The sequence below is a fragment of the Balaenoptera ricei genome, chromosome 11 (genome assembly GCF_028023285.1).
Source record: "Balaenoptera ricei isolate mBalRic1 chromosome 11, mBalRic1.hap2, whole genome shotgun sequence".
Classification (NCBI taxonomy): Eukaryota; Metazoa; Chordata; class Mammalia; order Artiodactyla; family Balaenopteridae; genus Balaenoptera; species Balaenoptera ricei.
The window spans coordinates 51,839,192-51,859,525 of NC_082649.1; the positions used below are offsets into that span (position 1 = coordinate 51,839,192).

The 20,334-nt window shown below is 39.3% G+C and overlaps 1 protein-coding gene across 8 annotated transcripts in view; it reads left to right on the plus strand.

Annotated features, from left to right (window-relative positions):
* RBMS3 (RNA binding motif single stranded interacting protein 3) overlaps positions 1-20,334 on the plus strand; it is a 718,377-nt gene that overhangs the window by 688,981 nt on the left and 9,062 nt on the right. For 4 of the 8 annotated variants that reach the window (XM_059939054.1, XM_059939059.1, XM_059939061.1 and 1 more), the window contains 3 exons: positions 4,344-4,424; positions 7,177-7,304; positions 17,554-17,687. In XM_059939054.1, coding sequence (XP_059795037.1) covers positions 4,344-4,424; positions 7,177-7,304; positions 17,554-17,605 — 261 coding nt within the window. In that variant the 3' untranslated portion in view covers positions 17,606-17,687. Of the gene's footprint in view, positions 1-4,343; positions 4,425-7,176; positions 7,309-17,553; positions 17,688-20,334 lie in introns of those variants that run through there. The other 4 variants (XM_059939058.1, XM_059939060.1, XM_059939062.1 and 1 more) reach the window with 2 other exon arrangements.

Sequence of the window (20,334 nt, forward strand, 5' to 3'; positions counted from 1 at the left end):
CCAACTTCACCATTTTTTTTCTCTCTTCATGTAACTGTCTTGGTGATGCAGTGTCTAGACTTCTTGGAAGAAGTGATGGAGTCTGGAATTTATTCTGTGGGTTTGAAAATGGCTATTTGCATCTCCTACATACTTCTATGTGAAAATCCAGTGCTTTCAGAATATGTAAAAATCATTGAACTGTTTACCAAAAAAGAAAACTTATCCATGAATGTCAAAACTTTAAGCTGCCACCAACGGGGAAATATTATACGGATTTATCCATTTTATCTACATCATCTCATTGTAATATGGGTCCCATCAGCCGTTATATCCCCCCAAAATGCAAAATAATGTGTACTCATGAAAGAATTATGGAAGACATTTTCTAGCTTTTGAGAAAAACCAGTAAAATAAATTAGCTTAAAGGATAGACATCCATTCTTATTTTGGTTTTAATAAGTAATTCACAGAAATTCATCAAGTCAAAGGGCAGATTTTTTTTATATCACAGGTCCTTCTTTAGGTTTTTGTCATTTATTAGCTGAATGAAAAGAAAGCAATCTTAGGCACTGAGATCTAAACCATGTTTGTACAGCCTGCATTATTAAGTCTGACTGTAGTTTATCTTTGCTCTTAAGGAAATCATACTGTATGCTTAAAGAAAGTTCAGAGTTATTTGTCACCAATTACCTAAAGCTGAGAGTTGATCTTACACATAGCTGTAGCCATTTCCTGTAAGTTCTTGTGCCTTATTTTACAAGGCTGTCACTTCTTGAGGCTTTACCCTAGAAAATATATGTCTACCACAGAAAAGTTTCATTGCAAACGTTTATCGAGAGAGAATAGCCTTACGGGGTATAAAACTCCATAGCATTGACTTGTTTAAAATAAGCCTATCCCTAATTTTAAAACAATGTTCTCCAGCTCTATTAGATTTTCTGTGACACCAAAAAAAGAAAAAAAGAAGAGCAGCCAGAAGGGCGTTTTTTTTTTTTTAATTAAAAAATACACATACACAACGCATTGAACTGAGCTGATCTCATTTATACTATAAAATCTCTATTAGTTCTGAAGAGTAGCATAAAATTAAATTATAAAATAAGTTAAGCACAAGGGTAGCCTTTCTAGAAGAAAATTAGGTATTCTGAGTATATAGTGAAAATTTAAAAATCTATGGAAATGAAATGACAATAAAATGTTAAAGCCAAGGCATTATTATCCTATATTTCTTAATTGCAACTCCAATTATTAAAGTCTATTATTTTTTTAAAAATTGATATTATTTTGCATGGTAATGATCATAAAAACCCTTAGGACCTTAGTTATTTTATTTCAAGAGTACTGAAGTAGACTGAAAAGTGGGCTGAATCTTGTGTCAACAGAACTGGAGTTATTCCAGTATATCTCAGTTTCTCAGTCTGTAAAATGGGTGAGCCATCCTGCCTAACTCACAGTATTGTTCTGAAGAGATAACTCTGAATTTATGCTATAAGCAGTTCAGTTTGGGCCACTTTCACAACTTCATTGAATGCCACAGAAGGTATGAAGATTTACTGATTTTACTGAACAGAACACAGATGGGGTTTTGAATAACTCAGAGTCATTTCAAGAAGCTTAGCCAGGAATGACACAAAATGCTTTTCATTAACTACACTGCTTGAGAACTCTAGTTTGGCAAGGGAGGTCTAAAACTGAGGTGGATTCTCATGAGAAGTCGTGAACCGTGCTACGTGTGGCCCCAGCCCACATCCCTAAATCTAGTTCACAGAAAGGTCTCCTTAGCGATGCAGACCGTGGAGCAGGGGTGGGTCGAGCCATGTCCAGTGACATTGTCTTATGTCGAGGACACGCACGCTCACTGATGACAATTGCAAAGTTTGGAATTACTAACTCAGGAATAGAAAATACTCAGATCAGTGAGGGAGCATCCTTTTACTGGCGTATTTATTATACATCTTGAAAAGCCATGACCAAAGGGGAGAACGTGAGCCACCAGAGCATTAACTCTGTTGGTGAAAACACATTCCCACTTGCTACAGATCTACTAGGATTTTTGATATTCAATTAAAGAAACCTTTTTCAAAGTATATTCTTGAGAGTACTAGTTTTAAGCAAAATCAGTAGGTGCTACCAGAAACAGCAACCGTTTTAGAAACACTGATTTAAAATCTCCTTTAAATAGGCTTCTGTAAAACCTGACTTCTCAGAGTTTTAAAATTCTATCTCTATAGCAAAGAGGATACATTGTGCAGCATTGCTCTGGAACACAGAAAACTTTTTTTCTCAGTTGAGCTAACATTCTCAAAAAATACATTGTAGGTAATACTAAATTAAGGGGTGTTTAAAACCTATATGACATAAGCAAACCACCTATCTGAAATGGCCAAGAAACGGTTATCTCCAACATACTTTCTAGAGCAATTTTGTTGGCAAAGCAGACACCTGCCATGGGTACTAGATATGAAATAATATTTGCTGAAATGTGACTCCAGAGTTCTGTACTTATTTGAAAAATTGATAGCAGTCGGATACCTGAATAATCATTGTCTGCTTAAGGACACAGAATAATGACGAGCAGAGGGGGCTAAAGTATTTGTTTAAAGGTTATACAAACACTTTATAGGGGTGGGGAAATTGATATCTATAGAGAACTCAGAATTATTGACAGCTAAGAAGCATACAAGATTTGTAATTGGAAATGGAAGGCTTTCTTCTTGTGTCCTTTTATTCAGCCATTGAATAATTATTTACTAGGTGCCAGGCATTGGGTGGAGTGTTGGAAGATGCAGAGACATGTAACACTTGGTCCATGCCTTTAGAGAGATGAGAGTCTGGACAATTTTAATAGAAGGGTGATGAACACTCTGGGAACACAGAGGATGGGGCACAGAAACCTCTGCTAATTTTCAACTATGAAGCTAAGTTAGTAATATCCCCAATCCCTGCAAACAACTGCCCTTGGTACACATTACAAGGTTGTTTTTGTACACATAGGAATTGCACACAGTTGTTATCAGCAGTAACACGTGAATTACAGGCAGCAGTTTTGTTTGTTTGATTTAGTGTTGTTTCACTAAGGCTGTCTCTGTTTTTAGCAAATAGATGTAGTAAGACAGTGCTTAGTTTAGGATGGAGAAGCACTTATCCCAGAGTTGCTTTATTGCTATATTTCTCTATGAATAGTAAACAACAACAACAACATCTGATGAATCAATCTCCATTCAGATATTTCCCTTGATTCAGAATTATCATGCCTCTTGGATACTGAAAATACCGATCAATGCACAACATTGTAATTTAGGTTTTGTACATTTATGCATGGCCTTAATACATGAACTCAGCAAATTTAGAATAAAGAATCATGGGCTTGTAGTTTTCCATAAAAAGTGTTCCTCTAAAGCTTTGTGTATTGAGAAACCTTGTTTTCATTAGATGGTTCTGGTTCTGGAATTTTGTGATGTTCAAGTTTAGAAACTCAGAAATACAGTTGATTTCATAGAAGATTCCATTCTCAAAGAGTAGGACTTTGACTTTTCAGGGGGTATGTGTATTAGAAATAGGAATATGGGTCATGCATTTTGCTTATGGAGGTGGGCATATAATTTTACTGGGGCTTCCGTTTTTCGTTGCCAAAATACATGTTATCTCCAACACATATTTTACTGACTACTACAATGTAGTGAAGAATGATTGGACTGTTGTATTGTTCATCTGGATGAAGAAAATTTGGAGAATTAAAGGAGTGGAAAAGGAAATACAGTGAAATGAACATGGAATGGGGGGAAGGAAGAAAAGCAACTTCAACATTATCTGGAACACTCTATTTCCTTTATATATAAAAAAGCGATCAAATGACAAAAATGATAACATTTACCAATTCTGATTGTTGCTAGATAAGTATTTCGTACATTATTCCTCTCTTTTACTTTAGTTAGAAAGGAAATTATTATTCACAATATAATGATTCATTCATTCAACAAATAATCTGTTGAGAGCCTACTATGTGCTAGCAATAAAATGGAGAAAAAAACAGATGTCATCCCTGCCCTCCTGGCATTTGTGTTTTAGATGTGAAAGTGAAATGTTTGGGAGCTGATATAGAATATTCAAAAGTACAAAGTGAGGGGATGGGGTGAATGAACTTTTACTGACATCGGGGAGGTGCGCTGCTGTTGGTACTGAATCAGTAAGCGATGACTATTCTATGTTGATAGGAACTGCATTATTTTTGGTCAAAATAAAGTTTAAGTTTCATCATGCATTGGTGGGGGGCCACACATCGAAAACAGTCTTATGTGATATCACTTTTCTCACTGGTTGCACGCCCAAGTTCACCTGCATTTTTCTTTGATTCCCTCTAGTATATGACTGCCGCCGCTCCTATGCAAGGGACCTACATTCCCCAGTACACGCCTGTGCCTCCGACAGCTGTTTCCATTGAAGTAAGTCTGTCTCTTCTTACAGAACAAGGTTAGGGCAGATAAATCTCAGCCACATGCACTGGGGTCCACCATAACCCCCAAAATCCATATTTGTGATTTTTGTGCTGCTTGAAAATTTGAAGTTGCAAACTCACTCTGTGAAAGTATGTACTTTACTTGAACATACCTATGTTTTGCTTTGCATATGACATAAGCAAAATTTGGTATCCAGGTCTGAGAGGAGTGCCATTTTTATGTTTAGAGAAAAGATCAGAGATCAAATAACTACCTTATCAAATGTTAGCCACAAACACTCAGAAAGAGGAAGGCAAACATGTGCAGCTATTTGAATGAGCTAGTTCTCCGATGCCTTGTTTCTCCAGTAGTGGTCCCTAGACCAGCATTATCAGCATCACCTGAGAGCCTGTTAGCAATGCAGACTTTCAGACCCCACCCGGATCTACTGACTCAGAGTCTGCATTTTAACAAGATCCCTTAAGGATCAAGGTGCACATTAAAAGTTGAGAGGGACTGGATTAGAGAACTGGTTGTCAAACTTTTCTGCACATCAAAATTATTTCAAGAGCTTTAAAAAATGTGATGCCTAGGTCCTATTGCCAGAGAGTCTGATGGGGTCTAGGGTGTGGACTGGACACCAGGATTTTTAAAAGATGCTAGGTGATTCTAACGTGTACCAAAGATGAAGAACCGCTGCTCTCGCCAATGAACCTTGACAGAACTGTGGCATCCTACAGACCAGAGAGAAAAACTTGTACCACTCATATTGCTATGGATACTGTGAAAGATAAAGTCATATTTTCCTTACTGGAAGCTTTGTCCCTTCCTTCTCTCTTTCCATTGGGCTGAATCCATTTCCTCTACACATTATTTTACTGGACAGAGCCAGCAAGATACATAGGAAAGGAGCAGGGCATAGGGCTATGTGGATGGTGGTAAGACACGTAGAGGTGTATACTTCTCTCTGGTTCTAACCGTTATCGTTTCTTGCCCCCCCTTCCCTTTCTCCTGATGTGCATTTGCCATTATGGTCACAGTGCATTTCTTCCATTAGTTGGGACTCCTCTGGAGTTCACGCCATTGCCATTGCATGAGTTGGCCAACCAACTCATGTTGGTACCACTCATTGTCGGAGACCACCATGACTCTTCCAACCTCTGGAGCCACAGAGATTGGGTGAGATCTTTACAGACCAAATTAGATCTTTTGAAATGTTTGTTTGTTTGCTTGTTTTTAGTGTGTGACAAATATTTGCTCGTACCAAGGTTTGGGAAGCACAGACATTTAAGAGGACAGTGTCCTGTCACTTAGGAAACCAAGGAGATCCAATTTTTAAATCTTTTATGTGTTCCAGACCTATGGTCCCCAAGGAATGTTTCAGTATTAAAGAGGTTTTAATTGGCTTTTCAGAATTTCAAGAATATGTGATTAAAATGTATGTTCTTTGCTATATTTAGCTATCAAAACCCATCTAGGTCATAAGAAAATTATGAATCTAGACATTGTAGGTGACTTTAAGCATAAATCTCTGCCACATATCCGCATTTCTCTATCTCTGGACCAAATGTGTGTGCTTATCTACAGAATCTGAGATATTTGAGGACTATAAAATAAGGAGACACATTTGACAGTGTTGCTTATTGGGAACAGTCTAATTATAGTTAAATCTGGGATTTAAAAAGAAATATTTCACTAAGAATTATATAAGTATACCCTGATATATTGCCTTGAATTTGTGCTTATAAAGGAAAGCACTGATTCATTTTCTATGTAAAAACACTCATTGAAAATTCACCAGTATCTACACAAATCAATGTGGGTGGGAGGTTCATCAAAATGCACAACACCAAATAGTATATTAGGAAAAAAAAGATTGAATTCATAAAGGGAGAATTTTCAGATTCTGAGGAACAATTTCAGGGAGCTTTTGTTAGGGATAGGGAGTTGACCAAAAACCTATATCCCTGCAGAAACCCAAGGCTATAATATAAGTAAAACCAGGAGAATGTATTCAGATAGATTCCCTCCTTAGGACTACTAACTACCAAACCTCTCTCGGAACCAAACACATTCTGAATGATGACCAACTCAAGAAATCCATTCTTGTTGGCATCTGTGAGAAACAAAAGCCATTCAAATGGTAAGGGGAGGAGGGAATCAAAATTAAGGATGCTTGTTTCTTTCTTTTTCTGAAACTTCTAAATGAATTCCAGTTCACATCAAGGAAAATGAAAATAAATAAATAAAACAAATCAAATTGCTTAAGGGAGACCCTACTTAACAGTGTCCTTTTAAAAGAATTCCAAACTTGGAGTTAGATTTTTATGAAGGTCAAAGTCCATTGTTTTGCCAGATGATAGAGACAAGGTAGACTACTTTATTCCCAGGAAAATACTCAAATATACACGTTTTTATAGGAATTCTGCATGAATTTTTTGATTAAGGAATCATTATTTAGTGTGGCTCTATGCAACCATGATTTAAAAGTTCTAACTATGGGCAAAATGCTTTCCTCATCACTTGACTGCTACAGGGTCTTCTGATGGCAAGGCTTCTTGGTGACACATTGAGGTAAATTCCTCAGCCCTCATCCAAATGTGCTCTGTGTTTTTTCTTTGGGTTCTTACTGTGGCTTTATATAGCTGAGTGCAGCTCTACTCAAGCCACGTAGAAGATGGGTATGCTCTACAGTCCATCTGCAAGAAGCCCTTTTGCTAAAGCCAATAAGACTTTTGTGTTCTTATTGCCTCCATAGGGTGTTGTTGCTGATACCTCTCCCCAGACAGTGGCACCTTCATCCCAGGACACAAGTGGTCAGCAGCAGCAGATAGCAGTGGACACATCCAACGAGCATGCATCTGCATATTCTTACCAACAGTCTAAGTAAGTTCAAGCCATACTAAACTCTTTCCCTCCAGGTCAGCCATCTGGACATTACTCTCTTATGTGGCATCTGCTATCTTTTGCTGCAGTACAGACCGTCCCTAACTCAGTGACAAACATATATTTAGTTCATTATTCTGTGGGTTAGAATTTGGGCTGACCTCAGGTGAATGGTTCTTCTGATATTGACTGGACTTGCTTGAGCATCTGGGCATAGCTGCTGGGCATCTTCACAGTTCTGCTTCTGGGTGTTAGTTGTCTGATGGTTGAGTGGTGGACACCAATGAGCCATGTCTTGCTGACCCTCTAGCAGGCTTATTCCCGTGGAAGTCTCAGAATTCAGAGAACAGCAAGAGAGGATGCCCAAATGACCAGCATTTTTTCAATTCTGTTTATGACTCATTTGCTATTGTCCCATAGGTCAAACGCAAGTCATGTGACCAAGCCCAGAGTTAATGTAGGAATTCACTACCAAAAGGCTTGGATACAGAGAGGGGCATCATAGACATTGTTACCAAAAAAAATTTCTACCACACATATTTTTTGAAAAACTCCAATATTCACACTTGAAACTGGATAGTGTGCCTGCATTTTGGTCTCAGTGACTTCATTCTTAAATGAAGACAGTAACACTCCCCTGGCAAGGGTGCTTCAAACTCACCCAGTAAAACAGTTTATGAAAAAGAGTATTGTTAAATATAAAACAACATGGAGTACGGTCTTATTCAGGAATTAAGTGGCAAAGCAAAAATCAGGGAGTAAGAATTACTACTGAGAAATCCTTAAATCACTTAGAGAGCAAAGTTCAGTTAGCTTTTGTGTTGAGTAATTATGGAGATTAAAATTTGAAAGGTTTTGATTGAAACCAAAGGAATTAACAGAAGTTCAGTGTATATACAGATGTTTTGTCATGCTAACTATTTTACTTTATAGGTAACAGTCAAAGCCCTGGTGAATAGAAAATTCCCAAAAGACTCTTCCTGTTTGCAGAGTGCTGTTCCATTTCTTGATCATCAGTTTTCTTTCATCTCAATACACATTTAGAGATTTGTTTGTTGTTGAAAGATTAATAATGGTAATGCAGTCTTCAGTATGTGCTTTAACTTCTAAAGTCAGTCCTCCAAATTAAATATGCTAGAACATGACTTAACCTTACAAATACAAGGTATTATTATTACTATTATTATTATCATTACTACTACTACTACTATCATTATTACTATTACACAATAACTTTCAGGAAATATCTGTAGTGAATAAGGCATTTTTGGTTTTTGTTTGTAAGTTTTTTAATTTTTATTTTATATTGGAGTGTGGTTGATTAAAAATGTGTTAGTTTCAGGTGTACAGCAAAATGATTCACTTATACATATACATGTATCTATTCTTTTTTCAAATTCTTTTCCATTTAGGTTATTATAGAATATTGAGCAGAGTTCGCTGGTGCTATACAGTAGGTCCTTGTTTGTTCCTATTTTAAATATAATAGTGTGTATATGTCAATCCCAAACCCCCAATTTAGCCCTGCCCCCCCACTTTTCCCCTTTGGTAACCATAGGTTTGTTTTCTAAGTCTGTGAGTCTGTTTCTGTTTTGTAACTAAGTTCATTTGTATCATTTTTTTAGATTCCACATATAAGCCATATGATATGATATTTGTCTTTCTCTGTCTTACTTCACTTAGTATGATATTCTCTAGGTCCATCCATGTTGCTGCAACTGGTATTATTTCATTCTCTTTAATGGCTGAGTAATATTCTGTTGTATATATGTACATCATCTTCTTAAATCATTCATCTGTTTATGGACATTTAGGTTGCTTCCATGTCTTGGCTATTGGAAATAGTGCTGCAATGAACACTGGGGTGCATGTATCATTTCGAACCATATATCTCCAGATATATGCTCAGGACTGGGATTGCTGGATCACTGTTAGTTTTTTAAGGAACCTCCATATTGCTTTCCATAGTGGCTTTAGCAATTTACATTCCCACCAACAGTGTAGGAGGGTTCCCTTTTTCTCCACACCCTCTCCAGCATTTATTGTTAGTAGACTTCTGATGATGGCCATTCTGACTGGTGTGAGGTGATATCTCATTGTAGTTTTGATTTGCATTTCTCTAATAATTAGTGATGTTGAGCATCTTTTATTCTTTGGAGAAACGTGTATTTAGGTCTTCTGCACATTTTTTGATTGGGTTTTCTTTTTATATTGAGTTGCATGAGCTGTTTTTATATTTTCTAGATAAATCCCTTATCAGTTGCATCATTTGCAAATATTTTCTCCCATTGTGTGGATTGTCTTTTCATTTTGTTTATGGTTTCCTTTGCTGTGCAAAAGCTTTTGAGTTTAATTGGGTCCCATTTGCTTACATTTATTTTTATTTCCATTACTCTAGGAGACAGATCAAAAAAGATATTGATGCAATTTATGTCAGAGAGTGTTCTTCCTATGTTTTCCTCTAAGAGTTTTATAGTATACAGTCTTATATTTGGGTCTTTAATCAATTTTGAATTTATTTTTGTATATGGTGTTAAAGAATGTTCTATTTTATTCTTTTACATGTAGCTGTCCAGTTTCCCCAGCACCAGTTACTGAAGAGACTGTCTTTTCTCCATTGTATAGTCTTGCCTCCTTTGTTGTAGATTGACCATAGCTGCCTGGGTTTCTATATTTCTCTTTTTGTGCCAGTACCATACTGTTTTGATGACTTGTAGCTTTGTATTGATAGCATAGTCTGAAGCCAGGGAGGCTGATTCCTCCAGCTTCATTTTTCTTTCTCAAGATTGCTTTGGCTATTCAAAGTCTTTTGTGTCTCATACAAATTTTAAGATTTTTTTGTTCTACTTCTGTAAAAAATGCCATTGGTAGCTTGATAAGGATTTCACTGAATCTGTAGATTGCCTTGGGTAGTATAGTCATTTTGACAATATTGATTCTTCCAGTCCAAGAACATGGTATATCTTTCCATCTGTTTGTGTCATCTTTGATTTCTTTCATCAGCATCTTATAGTTTGAGTACAGGTCTTTTGACTCCTTAGTTAAGTTTATTCCTAGGTATTTTATTCTTTAGGGTGTGGTGGTAAATGGAATTGTTTCCTTAATTTCTCTTTCTGATCTTTTATTGTTAATGTATAGGAATGCAACAGATTTCTGTGTATTAATTTTGTAGCCTGCAACTTTACCAAATTCATTGATGAGCTCTAGAAGTTTCCTGTTAACATCGTTGGGATTTTCTATGTATTGGATCATGTCATCTCCAAACAGTGATAGTTTTACTACTTCTTTTCTGATTTAGATTCCTTTTATTTCTTTTACTTCTATGATTTCTGTGGCTAGAACTTGCAAAACTATGTTGAAAAAAAGTGGCAAGAGTGGACATTCTTGTCTTGTTCCTGATCTTAATGGTGAAAAGCTGAAAGTATTTCCTCTGAGTATGATGTTAGCTGTAGGTTTGTCATATATGGCATTTATTATGATGATGTATGTTCCCTCTAGCCCCACTTTCTGGAGAGTTTTTATCATAAGTGTGTGTTGAATTTTGTCAAAAGTTTTTCTGCATCTACTGAGATGATCATATGGTTTTTACTCTCCAGTTTGTTAATGTGCTGTATCACATTGATTGATTTGCATATACTGAGGAATCCTTGCATCCCTAGGATAAATCCCACTTGATCATGGTGTATGATCCATTTAATGTGTTGTTGGATTCTGTTTTCTAGTATTTTGTTGAGGATTTTTGCATCTATGTTCATCAGTGATATTGGCCTGTAATTTTCTTTTTTTGTGATATTGTTTTTTGGTTTTGGTATCAGGGTGATGGTGGCCTTGTAGAATGAACTTGAGAGTGTTCCTTCCTATGTAATTTTTGGAATAGTTTCAGAAGGATAGGCATTAAGTCTTCTATATATGTTTAATAGAATTCATTTGTGAAGCTGTCTCGTCCTGGGCTTTTGTTTGTTGGAAGATTTTTAATCACAGTTTCAATTTCAGTACTTGTAATTGACCTGTTCATATTTTCAATTTCTTCCTGATTCTATCTTGGGAGATTTTACCTTTCTAAGAATTTGTCCATTTCTTCTAGGTCGTTCATTTTATTGGCATATAGTTGCTCATAGTTGTCTCTTATGATCCTTTGTATTTCTGTGGTGTCCACTTTAATTTCTCCCTTTTCATTTCTAATATTATTGATTTGAGCCCTCTTCTAATTTTTCTTAATGAGTCTGGCAAAAGGTTTTCAATTTTGTTTATCTTTTCAAAGAACTAGCTTTAAGTTTCATTGATCTTTTCTATTGTTTTCTTCGTCTCTATTTCATTTATTTCTGCTCTGATCTTTATGATTTCTTTCCTTCTACTAACTTTGGGTTTCATTTGTTCTTTTACTCTAGTTGCTTTAGGTGTAAGGTTAGGTTGTTTATTTGAGATATTTCTTGTTTCTTGAGGTAAGATTGTATTGCTATAAACATCCCTCTTAGAACTGCTTTTGCTCTGTCCCATAGTTTTTGGATCAACATGTTTTCATTGTCATTTGTCTCTAGGTATTTTTTGATTGCCTCTTTGACTTCTTCAGTGATCCATTGGTTGTTTAGTAGCATATTGTTTAGCCTCTACATGTTTGTGTTTTTTTACAGTTTTGACTGTAATTTATTTATAATCTCATAGTGTTGTGGTTGGAAAAGATGCCTGATATGATTTCAATTTTCTTAAATTTACCGAGGTTTGATCTGTGGCCCAAGATGTGATCTATCCTGGAGAATGTTCTATGTGGAGTTGAGAAGAAAGTGTATTCTGCTTCTTTTGGATGGACTGCCTTATAAATATCGATTTAGTCCATCTGGTCTAATGTGTCATTTAAGGCTTGTGTTTCCTTATTGATTTTCTGTCTGTATGATGTGTCCATTGGTGTAAGTGGGGTGTTAAAATCCCCCACTATTATTGTGTTACTGTTGACTTCCCCTTTTATGGCTGTTAGCATTTGCCTTATACATGAGGTGCTCCTATGTTGGGTGCATATATATTTATAATTGTTATATCTTCTTCTTGGATTGATCCCTTGATCATTATGTAGTGTCCTTCTTTGTCTCTTGTAACAGTCTTTGTATTAAAGTCTATTATTTTTTCTGATATGAGTATTTCTACTCCAGGTTTCTTTTGATTTCCATTTGCATGGAATATCTTTTTCCATCCCCTCACTTTCAGTCTGTATGTGTCCCTAGTCCAAAGTGGGTCTCCTGTAGACAGCATATATATGTGTCTTGTTTCTGTATTCATTCAGCCAGTCTATGTCTTTTGTTTGGAGCATTTAATCCATTTACATTTAAGGTAATTATCAGTATTTATAGTCCTATTGCCATTGTCCTAGTAGTTTTGGATCTGTTTTTGTCAGTCTTCTTCTCTTCCTCTTTTGTTCTCTTGTGATTTGATGACTCTAGTGTTGTGTTTGGGGTACTTTTTCTTTTGTGTGTGTGTACCTATTGTAGTTTTTTGGTTTGCAGCTCCCATGAGGTTTTGATATAGGAGTCTATATATAAACAAGATTATTTTAAGTTGCTGGTCTTTTCATTTCAAATGCAATTCCCATTTCCTACATTTATACTCTTCTCACAGTTGCTGGTTTTGATATCATATCTGTTTGTGGCTGATTTCCTACTGTTACTTTATGTTTGCCTTTACCAGTGAGCTTTCCCATTTGTGATTTTCTTGTTTCTAGCTGTGACCTCTTTTTTTTCCTCCCATGTAGAGAAGTTCCTTTAGCATTTGTTGTAAGGCTGGTTTGGTGGCACTGAATTCTTTTAGCTTTTGCTTGTCTGTAATGCTTTGGATTTCTCCATTGATTCTGAACAAGAGCCTTGCTGGGTAGAATATTCGTGGTTGTAGGTATTTCCCTTTCATAATTGTAAATATATAATGCCACTCCCTTTTGGCCTGCAGAGTTTCTGATGAAAAATCAGCTGATAGCCTTATGAGGATTCCCTTTTATGTTATTTGTTGTTTTCCCTTGTTGCTTTTAAAATTTTTTCTTTGTATTTAATTTTTGTTAGTTTGATTACTATGTGTCTCAGTGTGTTCCACCTTGGGTTTATCCTGTATCAGACTCTGCACTTCCTGGACTTGGTTGACTGTTTCCTTTCCTGTGTTGGGGAAGTTTTCGGCTATAGTATCTTCAAATATTTTCTCAGGCCCTTTCCCTTTTTCTTCTTCTGTGAATGTTGGTGCATTTAACATTGTCCCAGAGGTCTCTCTCTGAGACTTTCAGCATTGCTTTTCATTCTTTTTTCTTTTTTTAAATAAATAAATTTATTTATTTATTTATTTTTGGCTGCATTGGGTCTTCGTTGCTCTGCGCGGGCTTTCTCTAGTTGCAGAGAGTGGGGGCTACTGTTCATTGCAGTGCATGGGCTTCTCATTGTGGTGCCTTCTCTTGTTGCAGAGCATGGGCTCTAGGCATGCAGGCTCAGTAGTTGTGGCTCACAGGCTCTAGAGCACAGGCTCAGTAGTTGTGGTGCATGGGCTTAGTTGCTCTGTGGCATGTGGGATCTTTCCAGACCAGGGCTCGAACCCATGTTCCCTGAATTGACAGGCAGATTCTTAACCACTACACCATGAGGGAAGTCCCCATTTTTTTTTTCTTTATTCTGTTCTGTGACATTGATTTCCACCACTCTGTCTTCCAGTTCACTTATCTGTTCTTCTGCCTCAGTTATTCTGCTATTGATTCCTTCTAGCGTATTTTTCATTTCAGTTATTATGTTGTTCACCTCTGTTTTTTTCTTTGTTCTTTAAATCTTCTATCATCTCTGTTGAAAATTTTTTGTATCTTCTTGGTCTATACCTCCATTCTTCTTCTGAGGTTTTGGATCATTTACTATCATTACTCTGAATACTTTTTTCAGGGAGATTGCCTATCTCCTCTTCATTCAGTTGTTCTTGTGGGTTCTTCTCTTGTTCCTTTGTTTGCAACATATTTCTCTGTCATCTCATTTGTCTAACTGTTTGTGTATGTGGTCTCCTTCCCACAGGCTGCAGGATCACAGTTCCTCTTGCTTCTGGTGTCTGCCCCCCTGGTGGGTGAAGTTGGTCCAGGGGTTTGTGTAGGCATCCTGGTGGGAGGGGACTGCTGCCTGCCCTCAGGTGGGTAGTGCTGGCACTTGTCCCTCTGCTGGGCAGAGCCGTGTCAAGGGCTGTGTTTTGAGGTGGCTGTGAGCTCAGTATGTCTTTAGTCAGCCTGTCTTCTGATGGGTGGGGCTATGTTCCTATCTTGTTGGTTGTTTGGCCTGAGGATTTACAGCACTGGAGCCTGCAGGCTATTGGGTGAAGCCAGGTCTTTGTGGCATAATGGGGACTTCCCAGAGAGCGCACGCTGATCAGTATTACCTGGGACCTCTGCTACTGGTGCTCCCACAGTGAGCTACAGCTGACCTGGCCTCCCCAGAAGACCCTCCTAGACCCCTAGGTAGGTCTATCCCAGGTTCCAATGGAGCTACTGCTTTGTACTGGGTCCCAGTGCATGTGGGATCTTGTATGCCTTCCAGGAGTGGAATTTCTGTTTCCCCCAGCCTTGCAGAACTCCTGCACTCAAGCCCCACTGGATGCCAAGGCTAAATGCTCTGGGGGTTCTTCCTCCAGACACCAGACGCTCAGACTGTCTTGGAGGGCTATTTTTATGTGGGAATGTCCCTGCGTAGCCTGCAGTGGTTTAATATTTTTTGGTGCAAGAGCTGTTTTTATTATAGATGTCTGCCACCTCCTTTCTCAGTGTATGCTGGTAGTTATCCCCTTGATATAGGAGATGTGATTGGTGTTGTGGTGACCAGAGCCTGCCCTGCATATTTAGTGGGGACTCCCCTTTGCTCTGTGGTTGTCACTGCCCTGTTTGGATCACGGTCTGCTCCCTAGTTGTTGGAATAGAGGCCCCAGATCTGGTTCTTAGCTGTGTTTCTGATCTGTGGTGTGAGGTAGGCAGGATTGGAGCATTCCCACTGGGAGAGAAGCCACTGAGTATTCCTCCTCTGGAACTGTTCACCTGTGAGTGTGCTCTGTTTTGTCACCTCTCACCCGTTGTGGGAGCCCTCAGATTACACTGTTATTGGCACTGCTGTCAGCTCCACCTTAACCTTAGGTATGCCAGCAGTTGGCCCTGGTGTCTCTCAGGCATTGTTTTCACCAAGCCACCAGCACAGATCCACTGAAGTCAGGTCCCAAGATTGCAGTAATCATGGATCTGGACATGCTATGGGCACTATGGAAGCATCTCAGACTCTGGCCTTGCCCAACCCCCGCATGTACCTGCCCACAAAGTCCACAGCTGCTAAAGCTTGACCCATCTTGGCTGTGGGAGCACTCATTGTCGGATCAGATGTTCTGCAGGTTCTGAGTTTACAAAGCCAGTCGCAGGGTGTAAATCCACAGTTTGTGCAGCTGTGAGGAGAGATTTCAGCTCTTCTCCCATCTCTCATGGCCCCTGGGGCTCAACTATGGTTTCAGCCCCACCTCTGTGTGTCGGCCACCCACAGGCATCTGCTCCTGAAGCTTCCCTGGAGCACACAAACCTACCCTGGCAGGATGGGGTGGAGTAGGCGGCAGCCAGGAGCGTGAGAGCCTACCCCAGCGGGAGCCCTTCCTAGTGCCTGGGGGGGCAGGGGCTGGTGCATGGGGAGAGAGGCTGCATAGGTGGCCTGCCCTTTGCACATCACTCAACAATGGCACTTCGCTTCTGTGGCGATCTGGGCTTGCTCCACGAGCATTCTCCATTGTGGAGCTCCTCACTCCCATCCCCTCAGACTGTCTTCTCACAGCCAACAGCAGTCCTTTCCACAGGTCTGCTCTCCAAACCCAACATTCCAGCACCCTGCCCCTGTATGCACCAATGGACACACCTCTCAGGCTTGGGCATGCAGGGCTGTGGCATGGACCATCTGTGTAGGTCTCACTCTGTCCAGCCTGCCACAGACCAGTTGCTGCACTCTCTTTCGAGCCCCCAAAGCTCCCCTCTGTCCCAGCTGATCTCCCCACCAGTAAGGGGGCTTCCCTGGATGTGGGAAATTCTCTTCTCCTTCAGCTCCCCCCAAGGGGCACAGGTCCCATCCCACTTCTCCTCTTCCTTTTCCCTTCTTCTTTCTTTCATCCTACTCTGTTATGTGGGGATCTTTCTGGTCCTCTTAGTTGTCTGAAGTCCTCTGCTAGTGTTGAGCAGGTGCTGTGTGAGAACTGTTCCATTTGTAGATGTATTCTTAATGCATCTGTGGGGAGAGTTGAACTTCACGTCCTCTTACTCCTCCACCATCTTGACTCCCCCTGTAATTTAATTTAAAATACCTTTAGTATAGCTATAAATAGACATTATGATATTAAAGGTATGTGTGATGGGTTAAACTACTTTTCAGGGGCACTCAGTGACCCTAATCAGAATTTCACACCCCACAGGAGGTCAGCTCTCATTTAATGAGAAAGGCCAGAGGTTTGTACAAGTATTTTAAACTATCCATATTTCAATTAGCATAATGATTGTTAGAAATGAGTTGCCTGATGAAAGCAGTGCCATGTTAATTAGCATAATGAAACTGGAAATGAGCTCCCATTTGTGTAATTTGGAGTATTCAAGATAGCATGAATTGGCTAAAGTATTTTAGAGATACTCTCCACTCTACACAGGAAAGATAGAATAAGACTGTAGGGAAACTTGTAGCTTATAACTTTAGGGATGCTGCTTGTGGCTTATTCTCAAAACAAGACTGTTGTAAAGTAGACTTCTCTATAAGGGAAACGTAGTCCCATCTCTAGAAAATGGTCAGGATACAAACCCCCTTCCTTGCAACTGTCCAGAACCTCCTCTTCTCCCTGCCTAATTAAGTCAGCTTCAGCTGCCTCCACTTGTAAGCCCACAGTGAGATGCTCTCTTCTTTCTCAGGGTTGTCCCCACCTTTCATGGTCACTGTATAATGTGACAGGGATGGGGGTCTCTGCCTGACCCAGAGGGAGCATCTCTGCCTCTGATAGATTCTAGCAAGAGTGTCCCCATCCACCTTTACACCTAGACCCAGTTTCACTTGCAGTACCCAGAATCATGCCAGGATCTATGCTAGGACACATACCCCTGCCCTCAAGGATTTTCAGTCTAATATGGGAACCTGAGGCTGGAGTGTGGTTAACTAGGCGGGAAAGTTGTAGGAGAACAGACCAGCTTTTATAGAGCCTTTGGTCCTTGGATTCTTAGCTTTGTGTAGACTAAGTATTCTCACTTTTATTCTAGGGGAGCTGCAAAACCTTTGGAGGGCTTGAAGAGAAGGAATGATGGGATTTGATTTACCTTAGATGACTCCAGCCTCAGGTTCCCACCTCCAGATTTTTGAGCTTCCTGTTTCCTCTACCTAGAATGCTTTTCCTCTAAGTCTTTCCAAGATTAGCTTATAATTATCTTTCACATCCAGACCTACATGAGAGACCTTCCCTGATACCAAATCTTAGGTATTTATCCAGCCACTTTCTATCAATCAATCACAGAATATACTTAAATATTCTATTTTGAGATTCTTTTTCTTTTTGATTGCTGATTGATCCATTGATTGTATGTCTACTCCTTGTGGGAAGTAAAATCCAAGAGAGTAGGGGAGGCATCTGCCTCTTTCATTGGTCTTTCCTTAGCATCTGGAATACTGCCTTTCTCATAGTAGGCACTCAAGTCAATAATTGCTGATTGGATGAATAAAGGTGTCACTTTCATTTATCCAGACATCATTAAACTGTTAACAAGGACGGTCTTGAATCACTTATTTCCTCATTATGCTTTGAAACAACCAAAATCAGTTTCACCTACTCACAAAGCCTTGACAGACGCTTCTGGACACACAGTATCTCTCATCTCCTACCAGTGTCTTTCACTGTGTTCCCACATAGCTAATCTCTGTTCCCTTCTCATATATTAACTAACAACTCACTGAGCATACTTAAAAAATTCCAATCTGCTTGGAAGAGAGTGCCAGAGACTACCATATGATCATCTGATGGGATTCACATAGGCTTTTAGCTAAATTTAAAAAAACAAAAAACAGAGGAGGTGGAGACAAGATGGCGAAATAGAAGGACGTGAGCTCACTTCTTACAAAAACACCAAAATCATAACTAACTGCTGAACAACCATCAACAAAAAACTGCTGGAACCTACCAGAAAAGTTATCCTACATCCGAAGACAAAGAAGAAGCCACAATGAGATGGTAGGAGGGGTGCAATCGTGACAAAATCGAATCCCATACAGCCAGGTGGGCAAGCCACAAACTGGAAAATAATTATACCACAGAAGTTCTCCCACAGGAGTGAAAGTTCAGAGCCCCACGTCAGGCTCACCACCCTGGGAGTCTGACAATGGGAAGAGGAGCCCCCAGAGAATCATCTGGCTTTGAAGGCCAATGGGGTTTGCAGGAATTCCACAGGACTGGGGGGAAAAGAAAGAAACTCTCCTCTAGGAAGCCACACACAACATCTCATGTTCATTAGGACCCAGGGAAAAAATGCAATGGCTTCATAAGAACCTGGGGCAGACCTACCTGCAGGTATTGGAGGGTCTCCTGCAGAGGCAGGGGATGGCTGTAGCTCACTGTGGGGACAAGACACTGGTGGTGGCAGTTCTGGTGAGTACTCATTGGCGTGAGCCCTCCAGGAGGCTGCCGTTTTCTCACCAAGACCTGGCCCCTCCCAACAGCCCGTAGGTTCCAGTTCTGGGACACCTCAGGCAGAACAACCAAAAGGCCAGGAACACAGCCCCACCCATCAGCAGACAGGCTACTTAAAGTCTTCCTGAGCACACAGCAGCCAGCTAAACACACCCCCAGACAAGGCCCTGCCCACCAGAGGGACAAGATCCAGCTCCATCCACCAGTGGAGATCATAAGAGACTACTACAAGCAACTATATGCCAATAATATGGACAACCTAGAAGAAATGGACAAATTCTTAGAAAGGTACAACCTTCCAAGACTGAAACAGGAAGAAATAGAAAATATGAACAGACCAATCACAAGCACTGAAATTGAAACTATGATTTAAAAACTCCCAACAAACAAAAGTCCAGGACCAGACAGCTTCACAGGCAAATTCTATCAGATATTTAGAGAAGCGGTAACAACTATCCTTCTGAAACTCTTCCAAAAATTTCAGAGCAAGGAACACTCCTACACTCATTTTACAAGGCCACAATCACCCTGATACCAAAATCAGACAAGGATACCACAAAAAAGAAAATTACAGGCCAATAGCACTGATGAACATAGATGCAAAAATCTGCAACAAAATACTAGCAGATGAAATCCAGCAACACAGTAAAAGGATCATACACCCTGATCAAGTGGGATTTATCCCAGGGATGCAAGTATTCTTCAGTATATGCAAATCAATCAATGTGATACACCACATTAACAAATTGAAGAATAAAAACCATATGATCATCTCAATAGATGGAGAAAAAGCTTTTAACAAAGTTCAACACACATTTATGATTAAAAACTCTCCAGAAAGTGGTCCTAGAAGGACCCTACCTCAACAAAATAAAGGCCATATATGACAAACCCATAGCTAACATCATGCTTAATGGTGAAAAACTGAAAGCATTTCCTGTAAGATCAGGAACAAGACAAGAATGTCCACTCTCGCCACTTTTATTCAACATAGTTTTGGAAGTTCTAGCCCTGGCTATCAGAGAAGAAAAAGAAATAAAAGGAATCCAAATTGGAAAAGAAGTAGTAAAACTGTCACTGTTTGCAGATAACATGATACTATACATAGAAAATCCTAAACATGTTAACAGAAAACTACTAGAGATCATCAATGAATTTGGTAAAGTTGCTTGATACAAAATAAATGCACAGAAATCTGTTGCATTCCTATACACTAACAATGAAAGATCAGAAAGAGAAATTAAGGAAACAATTCCACTTACCATCACATGAAAAAAATAAAATATCTAGGAAGAAACCCATCAAAGAAGGCGAAAGACCTCTTCTCAGAAAACTATAAGATGTTGGGACTTCCCTGGTGGCA